The 26,608-nt window shown below is 39.1% G+C and overlaps 1 protein-coding gene across 5 annotated transcripts in view; it reads left to right on the forward strand.

Annotated features, from left to right (window-relative positions):
* The first annotated feature begins 1,646 nt into the window (after window positions 1–1,646).
* Window positions 1,647–26,608, forward strand: part of WNK1 (WNK lysine deficient protein kinase 1) — a 150,593-nt gene continuing 125,631 nt past the window's right edge. For all 5 annotated transcript variants that reach the window (XM_080810679.1, XM_080810680.1, XM_080810681.1 and 2 more), the window contains exon 1: window positions 1,647–2,998. In XM_080810679.1, the coding sequence (XP_080666805.1) occupies window positions 2,240–2,998 (759 nt within the window). In that variant the 5' untranslated portion in view covers window positions 1,647–2,239. The remainder of the gene's footprint in view (window positions 2,999–26,608) is intronic.

Consider the following 26,608-nt stretch of genomic DNA (forward strand, 5'->3'; position numbering starts at 1 on the left):
GCTCTGCTGCGTTTGCATACGTTTAAGATCTTCCCGCTCTTACCCGGTGGGCTAAGAGCTTTACTTTTAACTGCCATCTGACTGGTCTGGCTTCCCACTCTGTCTGGTGCCCCCTGGTGCTCATCACCTGTACAATCTCGAGTAGTTGCGAGGAGCAAAAGGGTCCAGATAGCCTAAGGATGCTTTCAAGAAAAGCATTCCATAACTGTGAACCACCTGGATCTAGATTTCTTCTATGTCCAAAGCCACGTATAAATTACACGTGTACATTCATGTACCTCTCGAGAAACGGGATGTTGTTTTACTAAGCCCTCAAGCAAATGAAAGATGGAAATGAAGCTCAACCGGCTACATAGCAAATGTCAACTCGGCTCTCTCAAGTTTGTGGTAAAAGACGCAAAGATCTCTTTTCTCGAATCCTCGCTCACCGCACCGTTAATTTTTTCTGGTAAAGCAAAGGATTCGCTATGATCCTGGATTTCAGGAGGGCAGCCCATCTTTGAGAGCCAGAGTATCTATCGTGGGGCTGCAGCTGAGAGTGTGGCCTTAATTGTTATGGAAGGGAAGAGGAGAGGAGGTCATACTCCCTGTCTCCTCCCCCAACCCATTTAATCACTATTAATCCCATGCACAATCTTCACAAAATTTCTTTTACCCTATGGAAGGAGTCTTCAGCCCCTCTGGCGCTCTGGGCTCAGGTTCTGGTTCTCTTTGCTTTGCTTTCCTCCTCCACCCCCACACCCTTACAGTCAGTCACTCAACACTACTGCGGCTCTCTCCATTAAAGATGAACAACAGATCATCTTTCCTCGCACGGCAACCTCTTAGCGCTCTCTCGCCTCAGCAGAGCATGATGGGAGTGTCTCCTCTCGTTCTGCCTCCCTCTTTTTTCCTTTTTTTTCTTCCGGCCCTTTTTCCACAATTAAACCCTAAATAATGATTTTCCTAGCTAGCGTTTAAGGATGGGGTTTAGCGACCTACGGTGACGCTCCCATCAGCCTTCCAGAAGGGGCGGTTTCCAAAGAAAACTACAACTCCCATGAGGCATCAGGATAAAGCAACCACAGAGCATCACGGAAGTCGTAGGCTCCCTCTTCCCCAATCCCTTTCATGTTTCAAAGGCGAAAACTACAAATCCCAGAGAACCTCGGTACCAGCACGGCTGCGCGAGAGCCCCGAGAGCCGGGTGGGGGTGGGGCACCCTGGGCGGCGGGGGGCGGGGTCCGAGCGGGCTGTGTGGAGGCTTCAGACTCCCGGCGCCATTTAGCGCGGAGAGTTTCCCCGGCGGACGCGGCTCTCCACACTCGGCCATTCTGCACCCCCATCTTCGGTGACAGAAAGCGCCTGGTGGGGTGACTACTTACTCTCCCTAACCCCCGTCACCCAATCCTCTCGGTCTCCTCTCCTCTTGGCCCAGAGAAGCAGCGGAGCTCGGGCCCCGCGGTGAGCGGCCCTCCCCTCCCCGACGTTCCCTCCCTCCGTCAGCCCCCGGCACCGGCCCGGGAGGAGACGGGGTTTGCCAGGCCCGGGGCGGGCGGGGAGGCCTCGGGGAAGGGGGGGCCCGCTCCTCAGGCACCGAGGCTTCGAGGCTTCGGCCCTTCCTGTCCGGGCGATGGGCGCCCTGTGAGACTGGTCCCCCTAGCTGGGGGCGCGTGTGGGAGGAGGCGACCGACTGACTGACTGACCCGGAGCCCCCGGGCCGGCCCTCCCTCGCCTTCCTCGGCCCCTCCCACCCTCGTCGGCTCTGGGACTGCCACCGCTCGGGAGTCCGCTCTGGTCCGTTCCTCGCGTTGCCGCCGCCCCCGGGGCCTAGCCCGCCCAGCCCGGGGAGCTGGAGCCGCCGCCGCATCCGCCGCATCCGCTTCGACTCGGTGCCGGCTCCTTGCCCTGCCCCTCATGACTGCGGCGCCTCTGCTGCTCCAGGCTTCCCGGCCGTCGCTCGCCGCAGGATGGATGCGGACCGTGAGGCGCTAACCCCCGTGCCTCAGCTCCTCGACCGCCCGCCGACGAGCCCGCCTCGTGAGCCGCAGCAGCCGCCGCAACTGGGCCCAGTGGCCCGCGTCTCCTTCGGGGCGGCTTGTCAGTGCTGAGCGAGGAGCCGTCCGGGCGCATCCGACCCCGCCGGGAGCCGGAGCCCTTGTAGCGGGAGCCGCACCCCGCCGCCGCTCTGCGGGCTCGGCCCCTCGCCCTCTCTTCATTCACAAGTCCGAGCCCGCTCGCCTCGCTCCTCGGACCGACCATGTCTGGCGGCGCCGCAGAGAAGCAGAGCAGCACTCCGAGCGCCCTGTTCCTCTCGCCGCCGGCGCCTTCCGCCAAGAATGGCTCCAGCTCCGATTCCTCGGTGGGAGAAAAACTGGGCAGCGCGGCGTCCGACGCTGGGACTGGACGGACGGAGGAGTACCGGCGTCGCCGCCACACTATGGACAAGGACAGCCGTGGCGCGGCCGCGACCACGACCACCACGGAGCACCGCTTCTTCCGCCGCAGCGTCATCTGCGACTCCAACGCCACGGCGCTGGAACTGCCCGGCCTTCCCCTTCCTCTCCCCCAGCCCACCGCCGCCGCGGTCGCGCCTCAGAGTACTCCGCCGGAGCCGCACCGCGAGGAGACCTTGACCGCCACCGCCGCTGCCCAGGTAGCGCAGCTCCCTTCCACCTCTGCCGCCCCCGGGGAGCCAGCCGGCGCGGGCCCTACCGCCGCGACAGCCCTCGGCAGTACCAGCAGAGATCGCCAAGTGTCCCCGCCCAACCATGTGGGGAGCAAAGAGGAGCCTCCGTCGGCCAGAAGCGGCAGCGGCGGTGGCAGCGCCAAGGAACCGCAGGAGGAACGGAGCCAGCAACAGGATGACATCGAAGAGCTGGAGACCAAGGCCGTGGGAATGTCTAATGATGGCCGCTTTCTCAAGTTTGACATCGAGATCGGCAGAGGCTCCTTTAAGACCGTCTACAAAGGTCTGGACACTGAAACTACTGTGGAGGTCGCCTGGTGTGAACTGCAGGTATAGCCCCACTTTATTTTACGGTGGTTTGGACCTACATTTGGCTCGGTGAATCCAGTTGATCGAATTTCTCTCCTACAGGTCATTCTCTTAACTGTTCGCTGCGGCAGGGGCGGTGGGAGGGGTGGGAGGCCAACTTTTGAAAGAGATTGAAAGTAGAATTTGGGGCATGACCAACGTAGTATAAGAATTACTGGTAGCCAAAAAGAGGTTTGCTACTAGAGGGGAGTGATGAAAATCATCTTAGTACAAACGCGTTACCTACTTGTTACTTTTTTAGTGTCTGGCAGGAAACTCGAAGTTAGTGGGAAAGTTTCTGAGTTAGGAAAGTACAGAGGCTTCTTGCCCTATGCATTATCAGTCTCACTGGAGGCTCTGCACTGTTGAGCTGCTGGTGTGTTACATGCGAGTTTCCATGCCTGAGATCAGGCTGTACTTTTAAAGTAAGAACGACCTTGTTCCTGAATGACCTTACTTGGGCTATATCTTAGTTGGTGATTGCACAGGCATTTAATATAAACTATACAAAAGACTTTCTTCTCTGGATAAATGCCTTCATACTAGAAAGGTACAGTAAGTGTTTGCTATTGACCATCTTGATGATGCTTAAGCTTTTTGGTAGCTAAAAGTTCTCTGACAGCATAAATTAAAACTAGTAAGTCTTCATCCCATTCACTATACAGTGACTAGTACAAGAGCCCATGTAAAATTGTGTAAGTGCTTTGAGAGTTGTAATGTCACTATGGTTATTTTAAACTTGTTATGAAAGGTTTTTAAGCCAGTCTTTCCCAAGAGTCCAAAGGACTCGCAATGCTTTGCTTTTAACCTCTCAGGGAGGTTTTCATGGTGTAAATAATGGTTTGTCATTCTGGTTGACAAGTATATTCTATGTTTAAATAGCCAGATTTGGGCAACTTGTTGTTTGACCTATAGCAGCTTGATTGAATGTTGCCCTCATCCAGAAGTGAACGGAGGTTATTGGAAGAATCAGAGTTAGACTGAATGAAAAAGTCAGTTACAGTATACAGGAAAAATGCCATTATCCATATTCTTCTTGTCAAGAAAATGGACCAAGTGGATCAAAATAGAATATGAAAATGACCGAGTAATCTAGGAGTTTATTTTATCCATGAACTAATATGTTAACTCTTAACCCTTTGAATGCCGTCTTCCAAATGACCAAGGCCATATCAAAAGTGAAGGGAAGTCAATATGTGGAAGGAAGTGAACTTAAAAACTGACAAGTTATTTAGGAACATAATAATTTCTTAAGTTTTACAGTAAATGATGTAGAACTTCTAAGGCATTGTGAAATAAAAGCTACTCAATTTTATGGTGGTTTATATTGGCAAGGGTGCAGGCCTTTTTGAAAAAAAATCTTGTCAGACTGTAACTATTCCTATTGGTCAGTCATACTCAAAAACTTAGCTCTGATTCCTTTTGGTTTATAGGTTTACAGGCAAAAATTCTGGTTTACACGAGGACACTTTTTTTTTGCTTTTGTACTTGGGGTGCCTATTGCTGCTGATCCTGGATTTTATTCTTTTTTAAAAAGATTTTATTTATTTATTTGACAGAGAAAGATCACAAGTAGACAGAGAGGCAGGCAGAGGGAGAAAGAGGGGAAGCAGGCTCTCTGCTGAGCATAGAGCCCGATGCGGGGCTCGATCCCAGGACTCTGAGATCATGACACGAGCTGAAGGCAGAGGCCCCAACCCACTGAGTCACCTAGGCGCCCCTGGATTTTATTCTTTTGTAAGGTTTTACATTTGAATAGGTGCTTTATAGATATATATTTTTTTAATTGGTTACCTTACTTTCTTAAGACTGGGCCCAAGTAAATTTTGAGCACTTTATGGATTAATTCTGTTAGTTTCAATGTTTTAACTTTGAAGATTCATCAGAATGTAATGTGTGTGTTTTCCTTAATTACCTGGAATTTTTAAAAAATGATTTTACTTATTTGAGCATGAGTGGACAAGGTGGGGGGGAGGGGCAAAGGGAGAGGGAGGTGCAGACATCGCCCCCTCCCCCAGCAGGGAGCCTGTTGTGGGGTTGGATCCCAGGACCCTGGGATCATGACCTGAGCCAAAGGCAGCCAGTTAACCACCTGAGCCATCCAGGCGCCCCTCACCTGGCATTTTTTGATTGTTTATTTATCTTGGAACTAATGATACAGTGGAAAAATGAGTTTGTCTAATGTCATAATAATTTTGTCTAAGCTTCTCAGTTTTTCTTTGAACTCACTGCTTTTTGGATTTTTTTCTATGTCTAGACTTGGGCATGGTCAAATTAAAGACTATCTGATGCCTTATATATAATATCACCATATTATTTTTAAGCCAGTTGAGGATTTGGCTGTAGAACCAAATAAATCCTCGCTCATTGAGTGGTACCCTGCTTTAGAAACTTTCATGTGTCATTTGACACTGTTTATACAATTTTTTGTTTTGTTTTTTAAAATGTGATTTTTCTAGCCCCAGGATCCTTTATAGCAGTAGTTGGGCAGCATTTTTGGTTTCTTGACCCAGGACATTTGCCTAATGTGTTCATTAGGTGAGTGTTTGAGTTCTTGTCTTTGGATACAAATTAAAGGACAAATCAAGGGATTACTAAAGCATTGCGAAGAAAGCAAAGCTTTTTTCACTGAAAGTATACTCCTAATATACATACTTGTCTGTAGGAAGGTAGGAGTATTGTATTCAGTTGTTGAGTTAAAAATCTTAGTGTATTGAAATTGTAAGAAATCTTAGGTTATTCTGCCCAACTACTTGCTGGATAAATAAAGATCCTGAAATCATGGAGCAGGTAAATGCCTCACTTAGACTGGTAAAGGACAAATTTTAAACTGGTTAGGATCAGGGCACCTGGATGACACGGTCGGTTGGGCATCTGCCTTAGGCTCAGGTCATGATCTAGGGGTCCTGTGATTGAGCCCTGAGCTGGGCTCTGCTCAGCTGGGAGTCTGCCTCTCCCTCCTTCAGTGTTCTTTCTTTCTCAAATGAATAAATAAAATCTTAAAAAAAAAACTGGTTAGGATTTTTTTCTTTTTAAAGATTTTATTTATTTAACAGTGAGAGAGAGAACACAAGGAGGGGGAGTGGCAGAGGGAGAGAGACAAGCAGGCTCCCCGCTGAGCAGAGAGCCTGATATGGGGCTCAGGGCTTGATCCCAGGACCCTGAGCTCACGGCCTGAGTAGAAGGCAGACGTTTAACTTAACTGACTGAACCACCTAGGAGCCCCGAAAAAAACTGGTTAGGGTCTAATGATTTGGGAAATGTTAAAGCATTTGTAGTTTAGTAGATGCTAATTAGTACATCTCAAACGAAGCAATTGTATTTTGGTGTGGAATTCACGGTCAGATTTCTTCAGAATTCTATAACCATAGCAAATTCAATACTTTGGTTTGGGTATTGATTTTATCAATTCAAATGTGTAAATAGACTTTTTTGGGATGGAGAATGAGCGAATGTGGTATACAAATCAAATTTGTTTCCATCAGGCTAATTTTTAGAGTCACAGTATGCAGAGCTATCTATTAAAACAAGTATCAATTCCTAGTAAATAGTATTAGTTAATACTTTGATACCACAGGATCTTAAGTCCTAACTTTGGTCTTTTAAAATGCAGATTTCTTTACTTGATTTTATTAGGCAAATGATGCACCTTAATTTTGATACTCAGTTGCCTTGGTCAGAAAATGTTATTGCTGGACTTTGCAGAGTTTACATTGCTTTTCTATGTACAGATCTTAGTTTTTTAAGAAATGTAGCATAATTTTTTTTATGCATATGTATTTATACACATACACATAATACACATACACATATACACATATACACATAAATGATTTTACTTCACTTTAAGTACATTCTCCCCAAATTGCTTCTGTAGAGTTCGCTTGATAATTTGATACATTCACTTTGTATATTGATGAGATTGTTTCCTGATCAACTTGGAAGGGGAAGTCAAATTTTGTTTAAGCTCCAGTGTTCTTAGTGTTTGCTTTGCTCTGGGTTCTTTTTGTTGTTGTTGTTAATTAAGGGTCATGTCTCATCATGAGTAAATGATATTATTTTTTTTTTAACTTAATTTTCTTTTTTTAAGTTGAAGTGTAGTTGACACACAATGTTACATTAGTTTCAAGTGTACAGGTTTTTATTAATGTTTTATAAAGTTTAGCAATGCTGCAGAAATGTGATGTGGTTCTGTGATTTCTTTGCTTTAGTTCTTAAAATAACTCCTGAACTGAATCTTCCATTTGAACATTGATGTGTTTTTTGCTTTTTTTTTTACATTTGTGCCAAATTCCTTGTTTTTCAGAATGAGAATCTTCAGTAATTTTCAGTCCCAGGAACAAGATTTCAGGGAATAGTCTTTGGAGGTTTTTCTTGTTTATTTTAAAATCTCAGTCACTGATAAGTATGGGCAACATTGAGATAACTCAAGTGTTGCTGCTTTGCAAATTAAAGAATGATCAGTAACTTGTTTGAGGTAATCCTTTTTCCCTCCTAACGAGACAGTGGGATTAAAGACAGCATAATTTTGGTTAGGTATGATTTAAACTATATGTAAATTTATTGCTGTAGGAAGTAATCTTTGTGGTACAGGAAATGAGACTTATATTTAAGTTGACTTTTCAATGATTTTTCTTAGTGTTAAGAGTTTAAATGTTTTCCTTTTCTATTTTTTTTTTCTCACCTTAAGTATCTTAAGTATCACAGTTATTCCTAGTGTAAGGTTGTTTTTGTGTAAAACAAATGAGGAATCTGTTGTATGGTGATTTAGTTCATTTCTTGATATTTATGTTTTAGTGCAAGATTCCGGTCATTTGAAAGTCATTCTACTTAATCTCTATGGAAACATTCAACTAAAACTGAGCTCTCGTTTTCAGAAATTACTCTAAACCTGTTATTTGGGTTTTCTAATAGCTCTTAAGTTTTTTAAATAAAGCTATAAAAGCAAGAGTGGTTATGCTCAAATTATAATTTCTGAAAAGGTTAGTATAACATGAAAAAACTCATAATAGTTACTAGGTTTTGCTGTACCAGTTCTTTGTATTTATTTATTTTTAGCATCTTGCATTTTATTTGAGGAATTTTTTGTTTTTTTCTTTTTTTCTCTTTTCTTAACAGGACTACTGTAGTATGCAGGCATAGGTGAGACTTACCATGCATGACCTAAATTTGGGTTTGAAGAGGGCATTTTTTTCTGCAGTGTAACATAGTCATTAAGAACATAACTGCCTGAATTCAAATTCTGACTCTGCTAATGATTGTGTCACTGGGCAACTTCTGTGTTAGTTTTCTATTGATAAAATGGGATGTAATAAGAGTACCTACTTTATAGAGTTGTTGTGACAGCTAAATGAATTATATAAGTGTAAAACATTAGGGACAGGGCCTCGCACATAAGTGTTAACTTATGTGCGTCTTTTTAGGTTGTCTTTTTGAGGATATTTGTGAACATTTTGTTTGATTTGTCTATACTTAAGCTTGAAAATTCATGTAGCAAAACTCTTACTGTTGCTATCATTCTTATGGGGGAACTTTGGAGTTGAACGTGTTGTCATTAGTGCTTTGAAATTCTTTAGCTTTACCTGTCTTCTGCCTAACTTTGTAATTTTATGACCTGTCACTTTCTCAAATGCCAGCCTTTTTGAATTATTACCTTCCAGAATTTGCTGAGATCTTCTTCCTTTTGGGATCATTCTTATGGTGTTCTTCAGAATGATTCGTAATTGTTTATATTCTCTCCTTAACTAGTCCTTGAGCTCTTTGAAGATATAAGTAGATTCTCAATATACTTTAATAAATACTATGTTCTTTTCTAAGTTAGAAATAGTTGTAGAACATTTGAGTTCTCTGTTACTCAATTATCTGACTGAGTAAGGAACTTAAATCTGTAATGCTGATTTATTAGTAGTAATATGACTTAACTGGATTGCTGAAGATAACTGAAAAACTATGTGAAGGTACTTTGTAAGTGTTATAGATTATAAAAGGATAATGGTGCTTTAAAAAGTATTTTTTAAAGGACTTATGTTGTCACTTGTTACAAATTGGTTGGATATTTTAAACTTCTTAAAGTTGGTCTTTAGGACATGCAATCGAAAATTGGGGAAAAGGCACTGGAATTATAATTGAGTTTAAAAAAAAAGCTGCATTGGAAAGATGATATAATTCCTTTTTTCACTACTTTGTTTAGCTCTGTGAAAGTTAAAAAGCAAAATTTTAAAAGTCTGGAAGAGAATAGCACCCAGATTCTAATATTGACAGATTCTTTCCTCAATCCCCACCCTTTCCTAATTGACCTCAATTGGATTAACCCAAATAAAAATTAGTAAAAAATAAAATAAAGTTTCTAGTTAGAAAAAATAAAGTTGGGTTTTAGGAGCTTTTTGGTTTTTCAATTTTAGGAGTTTTATCAAATCTTAAGACAAACGGGAGCAGCTTTTCAGACTGAAGAGAAGTTGCCAGAAGCTCTTCTTGAGAGTGCTTTTATTTGGGAGAGTATGGTGTCTTTATCAGGTGTAGACTTAATAGTGTGTGTACTTTTTTTTTTTTTTAAAGATTTTTATTTATTTATTTGACAGACAGAGACCACAAGTAGGCAGAGAGGCAGGGGTGGGGGTTGGTGGGAAGGAAGTAGGCAGAGAGGGGGAAGGAAGCAGATGGAGTGAGGGAAGGAGGCAGGCTCCCTGCTGAGCAGAGAGCCCAATGCGGGGCTCTATCCCAGGACTCTGGGATTATGACCTGAGCTGAAGGCAGAGGCTTTAACCCACTGAGCCACCCAGGCACCCCTTGTGTGTACTTTTTAAAAGGTTGGTTAATGATAGTCCACATGAGAGGAATGATGTCAGTAATTCGCTGGGTTTTGTGATTGACATAGTTGATCCTATCTCCACCTTAATTTATATTAATTTAGATTTTCAGATGGGCTTTATTTTCTCTCTCTCTCTCTCTTTTTTTTTTTTTTTTTTTTTTTTTTGAGTGGGGAGCAGAGGGAGGGAGATAATCTTAAGCAGGGTTCGCGCCCACCACACAATTTACCTCACAATCCTGACATCATGACCTAAGCCAAAATTACCAGTTGGACACTTACCTGGCTGAGCCACCCAGGTGCCTTTCAGATGGACTTTGATGAAGAATTTGCTTTTTGGCATTGTGACTTGAATCTTGGCATTGCAAGATTGACGTATTAAGTGTGTTATGCTAAATGAATGTGCTTAATGATTTTTAGGAAGGAACCTTCAGGTAAACTGTTTGTCCTCACAAGCAAACACAGTTTTTCTAGGAATTCAAGAATTCTTAAGAAATTTAAGAATTTAGGAATAATTTTTAAAGAGTGTTTAGAAATCTAGTTGGTATAATCATCATTTTCCTGTTAGTTAAGAAAAACCACACTAATTATTTCTATAGAAACGTGCAGCCAAAGTTCTGCTTCTCAGAGACAGATGATTTTTTTTTTTTTTTTTTTTTTTTGGTCAGTATGTGCATGGTGGATGGTCTTGTGTTAATTAAACACAAACTAATATATAAACCAAACAGTGAGAGATGAAATTAATTAGTAAATCAAATCATTATTGATGATCATTTTCTCTACTAATAGAAGTAAACAACTTGCTTGGGATAATGACGGGATGATCTTATTATTTTTTAAGATTTTATTTATTTATTTGAGAGAGAGAGAGACAATGAGCAAGAGAGCATAAGTAGGGGGAGGGGAAACAGAGATATATATATATAGAGAGAGAGAGAGAGAGAAGCAGACTCCCTGCTGAGCAGGGAGCCTGATGTTAGATTCAATCCTAGGACTTGGTATCGTGACCTGAGCCGAAGGCATACGCTTAACCAACTGAGCCACCCAGGCGCCCCTGACAAGATCATCTTAATGGCTAGTAGTTTTGTGCTAAATAACTTGATATATCCATTTCTATGTGGATACTCTCCTTGCTTGGACTGGTAGGTCATTGTGGATTAAGATAAATTTGGAATGCACAGTTCATCTCTTTAACATTTTGAAGAATTCCTAGACATCGTTATCATGTTTATATTTACATGCTCTTTGAATCTTCCACACACCCCTCCCACACAAATAAACTCAGCTATAGGCGGTGGAGAGTAACTAAAGAATTATAAACGAAGAAGGTAAGTAGATTTGCATGGTAGTAATTGTGGAGAATGGGTTTAAGGAATACAAGGGATGTATAGAGTTTAGTTAGGGGTATGAGTATGAGGTTTCTACAGCCTGAATGAGGGCAGTAATAGAGAAAGGAATCTTCATATTTCGGAGATAAAATATTCAGGGTTTAGTGATGAATTGGCATTTGGAGACAAAAATGAAGCACAGATAAAAGGGTAGGGATAGATGATTGTGCCGTCAACTGAGGGAAGGAATAAGAAAGAATTAGGGATTTTATTTTTGGGGGGAGAGGAAAGGCTGTGGAGATACATTCAATTTGATACGTTAAGCCTGAGGTACTTGTGAAACCTCCATGAAGAAGTTCATTAGGCACTGAAGCTCAAAGAATAGGTCCAAGGTAAAGCTATAGATTCCCAGATGTCTATGTTAGTCACTCAGTTGGCTGAAATAATGAAAGTACATGAAATCATCTAGGGAGAGGATATATATAAATATACAGAGAAAAACAGAGTAAGAGACAGGGGAGGATAATTTTCCTGGGGCAGAATAGGAATAATTAGTGGATGGGCAAAGGTAAAAAAGAACCCAAGGGTTGAACTAAATAGAACACTAGACGAATGGTAGCATCAAGGGAATAAAATTTTAAGAAAAGAATGTAGTAGAGAAGTCCAATTTGCATAGTAGTAATTTTGGAGAACAGATTTTAGAAGGACTAGAAAAGAGTTGTAGAGATTAGTTAGACTTTGGAAATTTATCATATTTGGCTATTAAGTCATTAACAAAATTCAGTATCATCTAAGAGGGGATGTGAGCAAGGGTAAATGTAAGTCACTGGTAATAGCCTTGATTTATATACTTTTCACTAGCCTCCTGTGGCTATTTAACTTAATTAAAATGAAATAAAATTTAAAAACTCAGTTATTCAGTTACACTAGCCATATTTCAAGTGCTCAAAAGCCATGTGTGCCTATCCTGTTGGACGGCACAGATATAGAGCATTTATATCCTTGCAGGAAGTTCTATGGGAATATGTTGTATCTAGTGGGGTGACGTGCGCGTGCACATGCACGCGCACGTGTGTGTGTGTATTTTTAACAGTTTCATTGAGATGTAATTTACACATCATGAAGAACATACAGTGTTGGGGGCACCTGGGTGGCTCAGTTGGTTAAGTGTCTGACTCTTGATTTTGGCTCAGGTCATGATCTCAGGATTGTGAGGTCTGTTGTGCACTGGGTATGGACCCTGCTTAAGATTCTCTGTCTCCCTCTGCCGCGCCCTCACCTCTTCAAATACACACACCACACACATGCAGAGTATGTTGCCTTTTTAACTTAAGTTACATATTTTAAAAATATATTCTGTATTAATGAAGTAAAAATAGTTGTTCCTTTTTTGGGGAAGAGCTATACAAAGAATGTTATCACAAACTCACATATACATGCAGAATTAACAGATTAACATTTATGTCACATTTGCTCCAGGTATTTGGTGATCTTACAGTTTCAGAACAGTGGAGAATTTGCAGCAGATTTAAGGGAATAGCTCAGGAAGGTTAAGAACTAGAGAAAATAGAGTAGGCTATTTCTTTTATTCAGACAAGTTTGAGTGAGTATGGGGCAAGAAGAATTGGCTAAGTGGAAGGCATGATCAAGGATGAGATTTATAGATAAGCAAGGAAAGTTCTTTAAAACTTGAAGCATTGAAGTAAAGTATTTTCTCTGCTTTCTCTGCCTCAGTATCTATCTTACGGTTTTGTTCTAAGCTAATTATTTTAGTTGTGGTTATTTTTTGTGGATAGTTAGATTTAGTCCAAATAAGTTTTCATGTTTTCTTACTTCATGCTATTTATCAGCTAATGCCCAGAATACTTACGAGAATACTCATTGGAAGGAATGTTCTGGTTAAACAGTTTATTTCTCTCCTGTAATCACTGGCCTTCATGTTTCATTTACATAATAGTATGGTGATAAATATTTTTTAAGTGAGCATCTCTGAAATGACCATCTTTGTGTGTCACTTGAAGAAACAGCCAGATTTCTATTAAAATTTTATTACAAGAAAGATTCTGAATTACTGCACTGTTTCTAGAATGTGGTAAAAATGGACCTTTCTATAACAAAAGCCCCAAATACTGCATACCTTTCTTTAGGCCTTTTTTGCAAAGTGTTCCTTGCTAATTAATCTGGAAAGGTATTAATAATAACTAATATTATCTAATGAGATAGTAACAGGCACAGTACAAGGTAGATATTTTCTTAATTTTATATTTGAAGAAACTAACTTAGGTTTAATAACCAAAGATCATGGCATATCTTCTTCTTTCCACTGCAGAATACTTCAGTTAAACAAGGAAGAAGAATTTGAATTCTTTTGGAATTCTAAGTCCTTTTGCTTTATTTACTAATTATAATTCATCATTGAGCATCTTACACCTTTATATTTCACTTTATGAAATAAATCTCTATTTAAATGTTCTTTTTAAAAAAAAAAAAAAGAAATGTTCTTTTCACCAGTATTTATATGTAGATTCTATAAGGAGGGAGATGGCAGAGTCTTTTTAATTAACTACTTGGTGCTTTCAGAGTTTTTTATTTTCTTTATTTTATTTTTATTTAAAGATTTTATTTGCTTATTTGACAGATTGACACAGTGAGAGAGGGGACACAAGCAGGGGGAGTGGGAGAGAGAGAAGCAGGGAGCAGGGAGTCCCATGTGGGTCTCGATTCCAGGACCCTGGGATCACAACCTGAGCCAAAGGCAGACACTTAAGGACTGAGCCACCCAGGTGCCCCAATGTTCAGAGTTTTTTAGATGCTGTTTACATGCATTTGTTATCACAGACTTAAATATTTAAGGTAAAAGCAGTGTTATTTCTGTGGCCTGTGAGTATCAAATTTCCATCTAACAGATAAATTGAATGGCTGTAGTGTTAGTAGTTAGTGTTGTCAATGGTCTTTAGAAACTTCTGTGTATAAAGATTGTTCATTTTCTAGTATTACATTGTTAGTAAAAAATTAAATTCCTAAAATTGTTAGGCACCATTGCAATTTTTTTACTCAATCAGGAAAGCAGAATTAAGGATATTGGAGTACTTAATGAATAGATCAGCATGTTAATTGTTATTGTATAACTTCCATAGGACTTAGTTTTATTTACTTTAGAGATTGAAGTTATAGTTTGTTAGTTTAGTTCTTAATGCTGATGGTAGTAATTGACTTTTTTCCTTGACTTTAAAAAAAAATCTTACCTTTTTTTCCCCCCACTGTGTACTTTGACATATTACATATGCTGTTGAGAAGGATTTGGCTCTCTTGTCTGTATGAGCTCCAAGTAGAAGTCTCATTTAAATTACATAATTATGTTTTGAAATCCCCTGGAACATTTCATTTATTCAGCATTGTTATGGGAATAAGATGTTATCTCACCTCTAGTAAGATTTCCAGATAAGTGAGATTTTCTTCTTGAAATATCAAAACTTTGTATTAATTTAGCAAAACACTTTTATCAGTTGATATTATTGGCCTGTGTATACACCAGGACAGACTAATAAGCATATCATCCCATAGACCTGAATTCCTGGATGTTCTTTAGACTAAAATGGTTCTTTGAAGTCAGACAGTTCCTTACCCTTTTATACCAGGGGTAATACATACTTTGGCACATAAGATCTTGCCTCAAAGTGTGGCAGATTGTTCAAAATGTTCTTGTTTTGTTTAGAGTAACTGGGTCTGGAGGGGTTTTCAGCTTCCTTCTTTCATCCTAGGCATAGGTTTAGGCTTTCGTTGTCTTCCTTCAAGGTAAGTTGCGTTATTGTAGATGTTGAGGATGGGGGAAACTTCCCAGGTAGTGGACCTCCTTTAGGGCCATTTAAGTCTATCAGTTTCTAATAACAGTAAACTTAAAAGGAAAGGCCTTGGAGTCTACACACTTACCTAAGAAAGCCCCCTCCCCTTTTTTTGCATATTTCTATGCACTTTCTCTTAGCTCAGTACCATTAAATATTATTGATAGGGATGCTTTTATCAAGTCAAAAATAGAGCCTGGTATGGACCTTCTCTAGGGCAAAAGATAATCTATTTGCTTCAGTTACATTACTGAGAAGGGCCACTCAAGTGGTTCTTCCCAGAACAAAGAAGGTGATGCTCAGGTGCATTCCTCTTTTCTGCCTAGACAAAAAAAAGCCACCAGCAATTTTTAAATGGTAGGCTCTCAACTTAAATATTTGTTCTGTTTGACCAGGCACCCTGTTATATGGAGGTGCTAGTTTAGATACTACTTTTGTTGGACAAATTGTCTGTGTTACATTAGTACCAGCATCTTTATCTCTAGAGATACTCCCCCGCCTCACATAAGTGAAGGGGTGGGGTTTAGTGATATTCTACTGGGGAGAATCTTGACCATTTTCTATCCCTCTTATAAGGATAGAAGTGAAACTTCCCTATTTGCCATAAATGCCACTATTACAGGCTTTCCCAGATCTTACTGTGTATATACTCTGCTTGAGTATCTTATTTAATGTTTTAAACATCTGTCATCCTTAACCCTCGTCACAAGATGACTTCTTTAACAACCAGTACTTGGCTAATACTACACAACAGAAGTTTTTTCCTCTTGTCTTTATGTGATAGATACACTAATACCTTAAAAAACCTTTTTACTACGAAATATTTAACAGTTGTCCCAGATTGGGTCAGAAGCTGCCTTCTGTGTCCTTTTTATTAACATGCCCCTATCGTTTTTTGATGATGTTCTTATTTTTTGCACAAGATGTTCTTTCCCCAGCCTGGCCTGGACCAGCCATTTCTCCAAAGGAAGCAGGTTCCTTATAGTATAGAATAGGATTCAGAAGGCAGTGTGTACTCATGGCTACTGGGACATCACTGTTTTGAGATTTTTTAGTGAAGAGTTAGGAAGTATTTATATGTATGCATGAGTGTTTGTGCTCTTTTTCTTATATGTGTGTATATATATATGTGTATATACACATTTAGTATGTGTATATACACATTTAGTATGTGTACATATCAAGTTCACATTGATAGATCTAATTCCAGTTCAACATAGAGTTCATTATAGCTTTCCCCTTTTCCTACATGTATGCTTCCCTTCTCCAGTAGTGAGAAACTCGGTTCTCATCTTGCTGAATATATGGACGAATTTGCAGAGCTCCTGTTTATATGGAAGTGGCATAATAAGAAATATATATTTGATCTTTGCCCCTGGCTCCTGACACAGAACTTGTAAACTTCTTGGAATTTCCAGAGTGATATTTTGCCCTAGGTATCTGCCATCTGGCTGACTTTAGATTGTATCCTTTAGCATTAACTAGTAAGTAAACTGTTTGAGTTCTTTGAGCCATTCAAGCAAATTATCAAATGTGAGGAGGGGGTCGTGGGGACTCCTGATCTACAGCACGTTGGTCAGAAGTATAGGTGGCAGCTATCCTGGGACTTGGAGCTATCATCTGAAGTGGGGGCACTTTTGTGGGACTGAGCCCTTAATCTGTGCGCTTTGCACTAACTTCAGGTAGTTAGTGTCAGGAATGACTTCCAGAGAATTGCAAAATTTGTTGCTGGTGTGAGAAATACCATGCAGTTGGTGTCAGAATTATTGAGAGTAAAAATATGAATATGAATATAATCTCTTAGCTCAACTGGGCTGAAGTCCCCTTTGGGACCCTTCTCACTGCAGCAGAGCTGCCATCCTTTCCTCTAATATCTTCCTCTCTGGCAGTGGTACTCTTTTTTAAAATTAATTTACTGTTTTTACTTTGACATTCTTTCTGCTATTGCTTTGGGGATATGATGTGCACTTTTTAGCCTTAAAAGAAAACACGTGATAGAAACTGACCTGATTTTACTTTGAAATCATAGGAGAAGTTTGCAGTAATCTCCTCAATCACATTCAAAATCATTCCTAATAAATGCAGATAAATTCTGTGAGTCTATGGCATGTCTTCCAGTTCTTTTGTATTGTAATTGATTCTGTTTTCTTCACACATTTAATTATAGTGAGTCTTCACTCTAAAGTTAATAAATGAATTCCTAATTTCTCATCTCCTGATCTTGGTATTAAAAAATTGGTTTGTCTTTTTGAGTGTATTTATGCTAGAATATTATGATCCAAATTTTAATTTAACACAGAAGTAGATTATTTTAATGTTTATTTTTCCTTTTATTTTTCCCAACTCATCAGTGTTTAAAATTTTACAGTTACGTTATGGTTATTCTCTCATTTCTATGTTTTTTATTAGTATTTGGAGAGTAAATTAACAGATTACTGTGATGAAGTAAATGGCACATTGAGCAAGATGACTTCTGGTGACACAGAATAGTTTTTAATTTAGTTGTCATTAAATTTCTGTCTTATTGTGACAGATTGTGGAATTTTTTTAAAATGGTGATTGGATTTTTTTTTTTTTTTAAGTTTATTTATTTCAGTAATCTCTACACCCAGCAAGGGACTCAAACTCACAACTCAGATCAAGAGGATCATGAGCTTCCAACTGAGCCAGCTAGGCATCCTAGTGACAAATTCTGTTTTTATTACCAGTTGCTTCTAGAGTCTAATATGAGGTTTTATGAGAAATTTGAAGTGTATATGCATTTGTTTTTAAAGGACTTGGGAAAGGGGTGGGGATTTGGAACTGTTTATGGGGCAGGTCCTGTGTTTTACATATATTCTCATTTAATTCTTGTAGAACTCAATCATTTTATGGGTGAAGAGGCTATAAAAGTTAAATAATTTGCCAAGATCACAAGTAGCTCATGGTAGAAATGGAGGTTGAGCATGGCTCTTTCTTCTTTGTTTCCTTTTCATTTGTGTTTTAAAAGCTAGCATGCTTCTCTTCAGACTTTGTAATTATCTTGTAGTGCACACTAATAGGAATAGTTCAAGTTGTTTGCATGATCTAAAGACCAAATTGAGAATTTTTCATTTTTTTTTAAGATTTTATTTATTTCTTTGACAGAGAGAGATCACAAGTAGGCAGAGAGGCAGGCAGAGAGAGAGAGAGAGAGAGAAGCAGGCTCCATGCTGAGCAGAGGACCTGATGTGGTACTCGATCCCAGGACCCTGAGATCATGACCTGAGCAGAAGGCAGAGGTTTAACCCACTGAGCCACCCAGGCGCCCGATTTTTCTGTTTTTTATCTGGTGTTTGAAGTATATGAAATTAAAATTGGATCTCAATGTGTTCCTCCTGTGTATGGCATTTGTAACTGGTCTAGTGCTTTGAGAAAGAAATTGTATGGTATTCCAATGATTTCCAAGAGGAAATAAAATAAAATAGGGATCTAGGTAAGAATATGAACTGGGAAATTAACCAATAAACCCGTGTTAGAGTCATAATTGTTGATTAGAATGTTTACAAATACCTCCCAGAATTGGGTGCCTATTCAGAAGTGTTGAAGACAAAAGATTGGAGAGATGATCTTCTCTTACCACTGTTCTGTGATTTATTGAAAATTATGTGCATGTATTAAACTCATTCCATGATGTACAGTGTGACTTTTATGAGACTGATTATCCTACCTGATGATTACAGTTTGACTTTTAGTTATTCTCAGTGTATAAAAATCAGTCAGCATCAGTGGTTTTTCATTTGCAGTTTTTATTTTTTATTATTTTTTCAAGATTTTATTTAAATATTTGAGAGATTGCGTGAGCGAGAAAGAAAGAGAACAGGAAGAGGGGATAGGGGTAGAGGGACAGGAAGAAGCAGACCACTTCCAACAGAAAGCCTGATGCAGAGCTCATCCCAGGACCCCAGGACCACAGGATCATGACTTGAGCTGAAGGCAGATGCTTAACCTATTGAGCCACCCAGGCACCCCTCATTTGCAGTTTTTAAATAGCTAAAGAGTTGGATTGGTTTCTTTGAGAAAGACAAATCTTTATCATGGAGGCATAGATGCTCTTGTTACTGAGCCAAACGTAATTTGCTAGAATTTTGAGATACAGCTAGATAAGGTCTACCATAGAACTATTAACCAGCTATGTAATTTCTCATTAGTCTGAGCTAGGAAGCATTTGAAGAGAAACAGTGAAAGCAAAACTTGCTTATAAGTATGGTATTTCTCTTGAAATGATAAATGGTAAATATTTAGTATGAAAGTTCCTTGTAGTTACTCAAGGAAACAGATGTTAATATTACATGTATCTATTTTAAAAACAATTTACTACAAATTCAGGAAACTTTAGAATGTTTGGCTTCCAAAAATTTACACTATTTTGTGTCTTCTTGAAATATATGGCAGAATTGTATTATTAAACTTGACCTTTTAGTGGTATTTAATTTTGAGTTGTAGCCACAGGTAAATATGACTCAAACATATTTTAGAAGTTTTGGTGATGGATACCTTATTAGTTGATTTAGAAAGACTTCAGATTTCATTTTTTTAGTGCCCTAGCTAGAATTCTGTAAGTAGTAGCTGGCTCCTGGTTTCCTAATGATTTAAATTATATTTTCATCTAAGAGGAATTACATTCCAACCTAAGTGATTTCATGTCATTGCTTATAAATGAAGGTTAAATTTTATTTGAACTGTTTAGTTGATCTGTGGGAAACTAGAACAGGACTATTGTCTAACAGTATTTCACATCTAGATTTTTCATACCTGTGAGTGTGATCTTTTAAAATTTATTTTGCCCCCCACCCTACCCCCCACACATCCTGAGCTCCGCCATCTACATCGTCTTCCCTACGTTCTGTACTCCTGGCTGAGCGCTGATTGGCTCCAGCACCCTGCCCGCACGGCCCTGGCCCACACTGCGTCGCGATTTTAGGGCTTTGCCTATTTTCATTTTATTTTAGAAAAATGAGTGAGTGAACTTTGGCAGCTCTTATATTTGGCATGTGATTGGTACTTGCTTTCAGAGTTATAATTCCCTGTTGGGGAAACAATCTCCGTTATGTTGCAGTCGGCATAATTTAAGCATATACAGATATACACATACTTATAAATTCCTCTTCCCTTAATCTTCTTTTTTTTGATTAATTAATTTGTCAGAGAGCACAAAGCAGGGGGAGCATCAGGCAGAGAGAGAAGCAGACTCCTGACTGAGCAGGGAGTCTCATGTAGGACTCCATCCCAGGACCCTAGGATCCTGACCCGAGTGGAAGGCAGGTGCTTAACCGACTGAGCCACCCAGGAGTCCCTCCCTTAATCTTTTAAGAGAAAAATTCACATTCAATCTTGTGAATTGGCTGGACTGTAGATTAAAAATATTGGATTTTTAAATGTCTCTAGTACATGTAAAGGTTTAAAAAAATAAAAAATAGGACACTTCTCTTTGGGTGTGAAGGACACTGCCTCAATCAGTTTCCCTTTCCACTCCCCTGTATTTGTTTGCAATTTCTGTGTACTTCTGTAAGGCTCAGAAGTCAAATGAAATAATTTTATAGCTCTGCTATTCCCAATATTTAGCGATTTTTAAAATCTGCATTTTGTTGGTAATCATTAACAGAATTAAGTGTAAACAATGATTTTTCTTTATAGAAGTAACGAGGAATTGTGGGGCATTCTTTGCAAGTGTTATGAGTTATGGATATTGGGAGAGAGGATGTAGAAATAAATCTTTGCTCATAGTATGAAGTGTTGATGATCTGCTTCCTATTTTCAATGTTTAATCTCTTTAGCTCTTTGTAGAGATATCACTTATGTTTAGACTTCAGTCCTTACATGTTTCTTCTCTTACTGACCTAGTTGTTGGTGAAGATTTATTTGTCAGGAGATGGAAATGAAATATTTTGCATATGGTTCTCACTCTAAATGAGATCTCTTAAAATATTTATAATGTTTTATATAGAGTGAGGTATACAGATCACAAAAAAATTCGGTCTGATTTAGTTAGAGTTGTACTTTGCTTCTAAAATTTGAACAGAATATAGAAATTTAGGAAAATTTCAGTTATGTTATGGTCCTGGTCATGCATTTTCAAAAGCAGTGTGTTGCATTCCTAACCAGTGTATTGCATGCACTGCTGAACATAATGGGAAAAGAAAAGTGCCATAAAAAGCTAAGTACCAAGTAACTAGCTGGAAAAAAGCTTTTAATGGGAGAGCTGGTGAGGTCATTAATCTGTTAGAATAGTATTTGAGGAAATAGTTGCGTGTGTTAAGCTGCAGTTTCTTTTGGTTATTAGAAACCAAAATAGGAAATTCAGAATTAGCATTTAAATGCTGATAACTTTGTTTTTTAAAGTGATTTTTTGCAGCCTCGTTTAGTGCATTGAAAATTAGGATGGGTGACTGGGTTTTAATGCTAACTACTATATACAAGTATGACCTTGGATAAGTATGTTGTCTTATTAGTGAATTGAGTGGTAGAATTGCCGAGGATCTTTTTAGCTTTAAGCAATTGACTTAAATGTGCCTTATATCCTCTTGAACAATCAAAAGGGAAGATTTTTAGTTTGATTGTTTTAGTTCTCCCAACAGTCCTCCAATTAGTAAACGTGTTGTAGATTTGCTATATGCAGGCTATGCAGTGTCTTTCAAACCTTTTTGACTGAGACCCATTATAAGAAATACATTTTACCGGGTGTCTGGGTGGCTCAGGGGGTTAAAGGCTCTGTCCTGGGATTGAGCCCCACATCTGGCTCTCTGCTCAGCAGGGAGCCTGCTTCCTCCCCTCTCTCTCTCTCTCTCCACCTGCCTCTCTGCCTACTTGTGATCTCTGTCTGTCAAATAAATAAATAAAATCATTTAAAAAATACATTTTACATTATGATTGAGCACATTCACAGATAAAAAGACAAGTTTTACCAAATACTTACTAGTGATGAATTATGTTTTCTGTTCTATTTCATTAAGGAGGGGGGAGCCCCCCCCTTTTTAAAGATTTTATTTATGTATTTTAGTGTGAGTGAGAGTAGGGGAGAGGCAGAGGGAGAGAGAATTCCAAGTGGACTTCTCCTGGGGCTCTATCCCAGACACCCCCCCCATCCTGACCTGAGCTGAAATCAAGAGTCAACCCTTCAACCAGCTTAGCCACCCAGGTGCCCCAAAAGCAAAGGAAGAGCTGGGGGGTAGCTCTTTATAATCTACTCTTTTTTTTTTTTTTAATTGTTTGTTTAAAGATTTTATTTATTTATTTATTTATTTGGCAGAGAGCACAAGCAGGGAGTATGGCAGGGAGAGGGAGAGGAGGCAGAAGGAAAGGGAGAAAGGAGAAGGGCTCCCTGCAGAAGGGCTCCCTCTGCAGGGAGCCCATGTGGGGCTCCATCCCAGGACCCTGGGATCATGATCTGAGCCTAAGGCAGATGCTTAACTGACTGAGCCACCCAGGCGCCCCTATAACCACTCCTTGAAAAATTCTTTATTTAGAGTATAAACTTGAAGCCAGATCTTTTTTAAGTTAAATCAAGCAATAAATCGTTGTTAAGTACTTGCCACAAAATGAAGATATAGTGGCTATATTAATTTTAGTTCCTGCTTTGTTTGTTCATCATAACACAAACTTTGAACATACTTGTTCCTTCCTAAGAAGGAACACTGATGATGATTTGGGGTAACAGCTGAAGTTAGGCACATGTATTATTCAAAAGTTGCTTTTCTTCAATCCACATAATTTAATGAGCTGTTAGTTTTATTTCATTTCTTATTTAGTTCCTTGTCAGTAGGCACAGTACTAGCATTGGCTCTAACACAAACTAGTGGTACTAAAAATCTTCAGCACCTTTTTGGATTTGAGTTTTTGGAAGATATTTTGTGGAGAACACATTTAATTTTCAGGCATACTTGTGCTGTTATTCTAAGTGAGTTTTTTGCTTTTGTGTTTTAATTATCAAGATACATTTTTTTTGAACCTTAAATTTGCTGAACTCCTAGTTCTGTGAGATTCCTTAATCTCTTTCCCCTACCCCCTTACAGGATTTGTAGCTTACTTTTTCTAACCTAAGGATTAAAATAAAGTTTTCTAGGAATATTACTTAATACTTGTATGACTCTGGACAATCCCACTCCCTTAAATTCAGAGCCTTTTCCTTATTTGAAAGTGATAATTTTGTGTACTTGACTGGATTATTTTAAATAATATAACCAAAAAATATACTACATTCACAACATAGTGTGAAAATTTATACAATTGTAAGTCATTAACATAGACTTGACTTTGGAAACTTAACTTCTGAGTTTTTTGACCTGAAGTGACCCAGCAAATTCATCACCTAATTATCATGTCATTGAAACTTGAATTCAAATCCTGAATTCTGAGAGAAAATACTGTAGAAGTAATTACGTAGCTAACTATTTAATCTAGCAAGTCCAGAACAATGCCAGTTAGTTCTTCTGTAGTACCTCTTTTCATTCAGTTCTCTCAGTAGCCCATACATAGTATGTTGTCATCCCTCTTATAGATGAGAAAGCCAAGGGAACTATTTGGTGGAATAATGTTTGTAAAATAAGGGACCCTCCAATAGGTCTTAGTTATGTATAACTGAATATATCACTTTGGAGTTCCTAAGTCTGTGACATTAATTAGAATTTAGAAATCTAAATCCAAGAAAAACATGATGGAAATAAAATAGTAGTGAGAGACTTTATCTTAACTATATTTATCCATGGCAAGTTAAATAGTTTAAAAAATTAATGTCTTGGGATGCCTGGGTGGCTCAGTCGGTTAAGCATCTGCCTTCAGCTCCGGTCGTGATCCCAGGGTCCTGGGATTGAGTCCCACATTGGGCTCCCTGCTCAGCAGGGAGCCTGCTTCTCCCCCTGCCTGCCACTCCATCTGCTTGTGCGTACTCTCTCTGACAAATAAAATCTTCCAAAAAAAATTTTTTTTACATCAGCACTGTCCTAAATAGAAATATAATACGTACCACAGATGTAGTTTACATTTTCTGTAAATTTTCACATTAAAAAAAAAAAACAACAACAAACAGGTGAGGGGCACCTGGGTGGCACAGTCGGTTATGTGGCTGCCTTCTTCGGCTCAGGTCATAATCCCAGGGTCCTGGGATCAAGCCCCGCATCAGGCTCCCTGCTCAGTGGGGAGCCTGCTTCCCCCTCTCTCTCTCTCTGCCTCTCTGCCTACCTGTGATCTCTATCTAATAAATAAATAAAATCTTGAGAGCACAGGTAGGAAAATCGACAGGGAGAGGGAGAAGCAGGCTCCCCTCTGAGCAGAGAACCTGATGCGGTGCTCGATCCCAGGACCCTGAGATCATGATCTGAGCCGAAGGCAGAGGCTTTAACCCACTGAGCCACCCAGGCGCCCCCTCAAATTAATAAATCTTAAAAACAAAACAGAACAAAACAGGTGAAATTAAACATTTTATATAGCCCATAATCTCTAAATATCATTTCAACATGTGATTAGTATAAAAATTATAAAGATGTTTTGTATTCCTTTTTTTCTCTTTAAATCTTCAAAATCCAGTGCATATTTTACAGTTTTACACTTAACTGAATTCACACCAGCAACATTTCAGTGAAATATTCAATAGCCATATTTGGCTAGTAACTGCCATTACTGGATAACTCAGTTTTGAGGTTTCCAGTTTTTGGTTTTTTTTTTTTTTTTTTTTTTTTTTACTTTTGAATGCTAAGAACCTCATTAAATTATTCTTGAGTAACCTTTTCCTATTATCTCAAGAAGTTGGTGATGGTTTTAAATTATGCTCTATCAGTGGTGAGGCTGTGGTTACAGCCATCAATGAAGTATCTGAGTTCTCCTCAGTTTCAAGTTTAAGAAAATATTTTTTAAAGGTTTTCATTATCAGAGTATTTTTTTAAAAGATTTATTTATTTTACCGAGCAGCAAGTCTGAGAGGAAAGGGGCAAAACAGAGGGAGAGAGAGATTCTCAGCAGGCTCCATGCTCAGCAGGGAGCACTATATGGGGCTTGATCCCGGGACCCCTAGATCATGACCTAAGCCAAAAATCAAGAGTTGGATGCTCAGCTGACTAAGCCACCCAGGTGCCCCTTTATCATGTTTAGAGTATTAATCCTGGCTCATTATGCATATTTTGGAAGATCTAGAGAAGGAAAGGAAAAAGTACTGCTTTTTCTTGTACACAATGGAATATTATCCAGCCATTAAAAGAAGAAGGAAATCTTGCTTCCTGTAACAACATGGATGGACCTTGAGAGTGTTATCTTAAGTGAAATAAGTCTGATAGATAATTAACTTATGCTCTTCCTTGTATGTCAAATCTAAAACAGAACAACACAGACAGGCCATAGATAAAGAGAACAGATTGGTTGTCACCAGAGGGGCGGGTGAAGGGATGGTGAAAATGGGTAAAGGGACTCAAAATGTAGAAACTTCCAGTTATAAAATAAATAAGTCTTAGGGATGTAGTGTATAGCATGGTGACTATAGTAATACTGTATTACATATTTGAGAGTTGTAAAGAGAGTAGATCTTAAAAGTTCTCATCACAGGAAAATTATGTATGGTGAGGGATGTTAACTAGACCTTAACTAGACTGATGATTTCACAAAATATACAAATACTGAGTCATTACACCTGAAGCTTGTATAATGTTAATACATCAATTATACTTCAGTAAAATTATACCCCAAAACTGTTACCTACCATCCAAAAATATTACGTTAATATTTTAGTGAATTTTCATCCAATGTTGTCTGTGTGCAGGTTTTCCTTGTGGTTTGGTTTATTTTGCTTTTCATGTGATTATTAGTGTCTTGCTTTATAATATATAGTTTAGCGGGGTGCCTGGGTGGCTCAGTTGGTTGGGGGTCTGCCTTTGGCTCAGGTCATGATCCTAGGGTCCTGGGATCCGGGCCTCGCATCAGGCAGGCTCCCTGCTCAGCGGGGAGTCTGCTTCTCTTTCTCCCTCTGCTCCTCCCCGCTGCTCGTGCTCTTTTCTCTCTCAGATAAATAAATAAAAATCTTTAAAAAGATAATATATATAGTTTAGCACCTAACATGAATATTTTTATGGCATTTTTAATTTTTATTTTTAAAAGTTTAATGGAGGTTTAACTGATGATACAAAAAAGCTACATGTGTTTAAAGTGTACGTTTTGTAAGTTTTGATATATATACAAGTTTGTGAAAACATCATCACAGTCAAGATAATAGTTTCCTTGTGCCCCTTTGTTTGGCTTTTTACACTCAGTATAATTAGAGTATCAACCATGTTTTAGCGTGTAACAACAACTCAGTTTTGTTATGGCTGAGGAGTATTCCATTGAATGGATGTATTAAATTTGTTTATCTATTTATTTGTCCTTGAACATCTGAGTTTTTATAGTCTGTGCTATTGCAGATAAAGGTGATATGTATATTTGTGTGCAGGTCTCTGTAAGGATATGTGCTTTCATTTCTCTTGTGTAAATACTATGAGTGGAGAGGCAGGGTCATATTTTAGGTGTATGTTTAATTTTTTGAGATACTGTCAAGCAGTTTTCTAAAGTATTGTATCATTTTACATTTCTGCGTGCGGTGTATGAGAGTCGAGTTGATACACATCTTCACCAATACATG

Source organism: Martes martes, assembly GCF_963455335.1.
Source record: "Martes martes genome assembly, chromosome: 8".
NCBI classification, from domain to species: domain Eukaryota; kingdom Metazoa; phylum Chordata; class Mammalia; order Carnivora; family Mustelidae; genus Martes; species Martes martes.